The 3,245-nt window shown below is 40.5% G+C and overlaps 1 protein-coding gene across 1 annotated transcript; it reads right to left on the bottom strand.

The window, feature by feature from the left end:
• Window positions 1–2,297: 2,297 nt before the first annotated feature.
• On the bottom strand, window positions 2,298–3,245 carry LOC141552077 (olfactory receptor 10T2-like). The gene has a single exon (XM_074284507.1). It carries the CDS (start codon window positions 3,243–3,245, stop codon window positions 2,298–2,300), a length of 948 nt encoding a protein of 315 aa, XP_074140608.1.

Below are 3,245 nucleotides of genomic sequence, written 5' to 3'. Positions count from 1 at the left end.
TTCTGTAATCAACCCTTATTCTTCATTTTGTCAAACTCCATTTCTCAGTTAAGCTCAAAAATTTGGTCTCTCCAATTCTCAGATGAAGAAATTGAAACTATTTCTAGCCATATGAAAATATGCTCCAAGTCATTATTAATCAGAGAAAATTGCAAAATGCAAATTAAAACAACTCAGAGATACCACTACATGCCTGTCAGATTAGCAAGAATGACAGGGAAAGATAATGCAGAATGTTGGAGGGGATGTGGGAAAACTGGGACACTGATACATTATTGGTGGAATGGTGAAAACATCCAGCCATTCTGGAGAATGATTAGGAACTAGGCTCAAAAAGTTATCGAACTGTACATATCCTTTGATCCAGCAGTGTTATTATTGGGCTTATATCTCAAAGAGATCTTAAAGAAGGGAAAAGGACATGTATGTGCAAGAATATTTCTGGCAGCCCTCTCTGTAGTGGCCAGAAACTGGAAATTAAATGGATGCCTATCAATTGGAGAATAGCTGAATAAATTGTGATGTATGAAAGAAATGACCAACAGGATGATTTCAGAAAGGCCTGGAGAGACTTATATGATCTGATGCTGAGTGAAATAAGCAGGACCAGGAGATCGTTGTATACTTCAACAACAACACTATATGATGATCAATTCTGATGGATGTGGCCCTCTTCAACAATGAGATGAACCAAATCAGTTCCAATAGAGCAGTAATGATTTGAACCAGCTACACTCAGCGAAAGAACTCTGGGAGATGATTATGAACCACTACATAGAATTCCCAATCCCTCTATTTTTGTCCACCTGTATTTTTTATTTCCTTCACAGGTTAATTGTACACTATTTCAAAGTCTGATTCTTTTTGTGCAGCAAAATGACTGTATGGACATGTATACATATATTATATTTAACATATGCTTTAACATATTTAACATGTAATGGTCTACCTGCCATCTGGGGGGAAATTGGAACAATTAGAATAATTGGAAAGAAGGGGAAAATTGGAACAAAAGGTTTTGCAATTGTCATGCTGAAAAATTACCCATGCATATATATATCTTGTAAATAAAAAGCTGTAAGGAAAAAAATGTGGTCTCTCTCAGTAAAACATGGTCAAATGACATTGTCATCCCCTTTCACTTAGCCCATGGGACACCTGTTTTGCATACCAAAAAATAGTTTTTCGTTGAATCCCTCTCCAAGGGAAGGAGTTGTTTCTCCTTGTAAAAAGAGGAGTGATTTGGTTTTCCCAAAGGAATGGCTAATCCTGCCATTCTGACTGGGGTGGTTGTAATTTCTAGCCAAGATTACTAGAAATAGTTAAAGCCCATAAAACAATTAATGTTCTTTAATTGTTTCATGGTGCGACCATCTTCCACATCTGAAAAGCAAGCCACCTTTTCCTGGGAAGCTAATCTTCACATTCTCCAACCATCCAAACATCCTCCCTTTTTATAGCTCAATAAAATGGGTTTCCCCCATCTTTTCATGGTCACTGACCTAACTGAAAGGGGCAGTATGACTGCTTTTATTAACAGCTTCATAGATCACTATTAATAAGCTATCATCTTCTTGGACAAGCTGTATCTGTTTGTTATTTTCTCTGTTATATTGTTATGCTTCTCTTTTTCTCTGTTATTTGAATTTTACTTACTACATCTTTCACCTTTCAAAGGAGTTCTAAAGATGATTGGAAACATTTACAATCTTTTTCAAAATACTATACCATTTTAAAAACAATTAATTAAAAATTTCCAGTTTCTTCTTCTTTCTTGGTTCTGGTGGTGAAGAGGGGGAAGAGATGAAATTAATCTCCATTGTACCTGTCTTCACACCCATTGAATTGAAGTTGGTAAAGAGTTGCTTCTCTTCCTTGCAAAGATTTTCTGAGCTGCTTGGCATGAAGCACAGTCATCCTGGATCCCTTAGTGGTTCATATGCCCAGCCAATGAAAGGATGGCAAGAAAGTAGAGAAGGCTATAGGACATTGAGGACATTCATGCTCCTTCAACAAAGCCATTTTCAGAGCTAATTAATTTGGATGCAGCAGTCAACTACACAACTGCATGATCTGCTGAGGTGGACTTTCTAGAATTATGGGGAGGGGATTTAAAGATAGGCAATTGAGATATCTGGTCTCTAATTAAGTTGTGGTCTTAGAGTGGTCTCCAGTTCAGTTGACTGAGATTCGACTTTGGAACCCTGGGACAATTAAAGCTGTCCACCCAGCTGAATTTGGGCACATGAGTCCCTTTTGAAATTGGAGTATTGCTTTTTCTTGCTTCATCCTAGTAATTAGTCATTCTGGGTCCTCAGTTTGCGACCCAAGGTCCTCTTTAGTGCTACTCTAACCTCCTTATTACGTAGGGTGTACACCACAGGGTTGAGCAATGGGGTAACCACTGTGTAGAACACAGCCACCATTCGGTCCTGATCTGGGTTGCTCTCTGACTCTGGTCTCAGATAAATTATTGAGGCACATCCAAAGTGCACAATGACCACTGTGAGATGGGACACACAAGTGGAGAAGGCTTTGCGCCTTCCAGCAGCAGAAGGGATCCTCATAATGGCAGCCACAATGAAGGCATATGAGAGCAGAATGAGGAGAAAGGAGGCCAGCACCACGATCACACTGAAGAAGAAGATAGTCAAGGCCTTGGCTGCACTCTGAGTACAACTAAGTTTGAGAACAGGGGCAATGTCACAGAAGAAGTGTTCCACTCGGTTGCTGTGGCAGAAGGAGGAGGCAAATATCAGACAAGTCTCAGTGACAGCCACCAGAAATCCAGAGCAGAAGACCAGGCTTCCAAGATAGAGACAAACAGATGGCCTCATGATCACTGCATAACGGAGTGGGTGGCAGATGGCCACATACCGGTCATAGCCCATCAAGGTGAGGAGGAAACAATTACTGCAGCCCAGGCCAAGAAAAAAGAACATCTGGGTCCTACAACTAGGAATGGAGATGACATGGTTCTCTATCAACAGGTGGACCAGCATGTTGGGAATGGTGACCAGAGTGTAGCAAGTCTCTGAGAGGGAGAGGACCCCTAAGAAGTAATACATCGGAGTGTGGAGGGTGTGATCCAGGTAGATGATGGTAATGATAGTGATGTTGCCACTGAGTGTGATCAAGTACATGAGCAGAAAGAGAGTGAAGAGAGTAGCCTTCAGATCTGGAAGATTGGAAAACCCCACAAGCACAAATTCTTTCACTATCCATGTCTCATTTTCCAACTTCAT

The sequence above is a fragment of the Sminthopsis crassicaudata genome, chromosome 1, assembly GCF_048593235.1.
Source record: "Sminthopsis crassicaudata isolate SCR6 chromosome 1, ASM4859323v1, whole genome shotgun sequence".
Classification (NCBI taxonomy): domain Eukaryota; kingdom Metazoa; phylum Chordata; class Mammalia; order Dasyuromorphia; family Dasyuridae; genus Sminthopsis; species Sminthopsis crassicaudata.
This window is presented reverse-complemented; position numbering and strand designations above follow the sequence as displayed.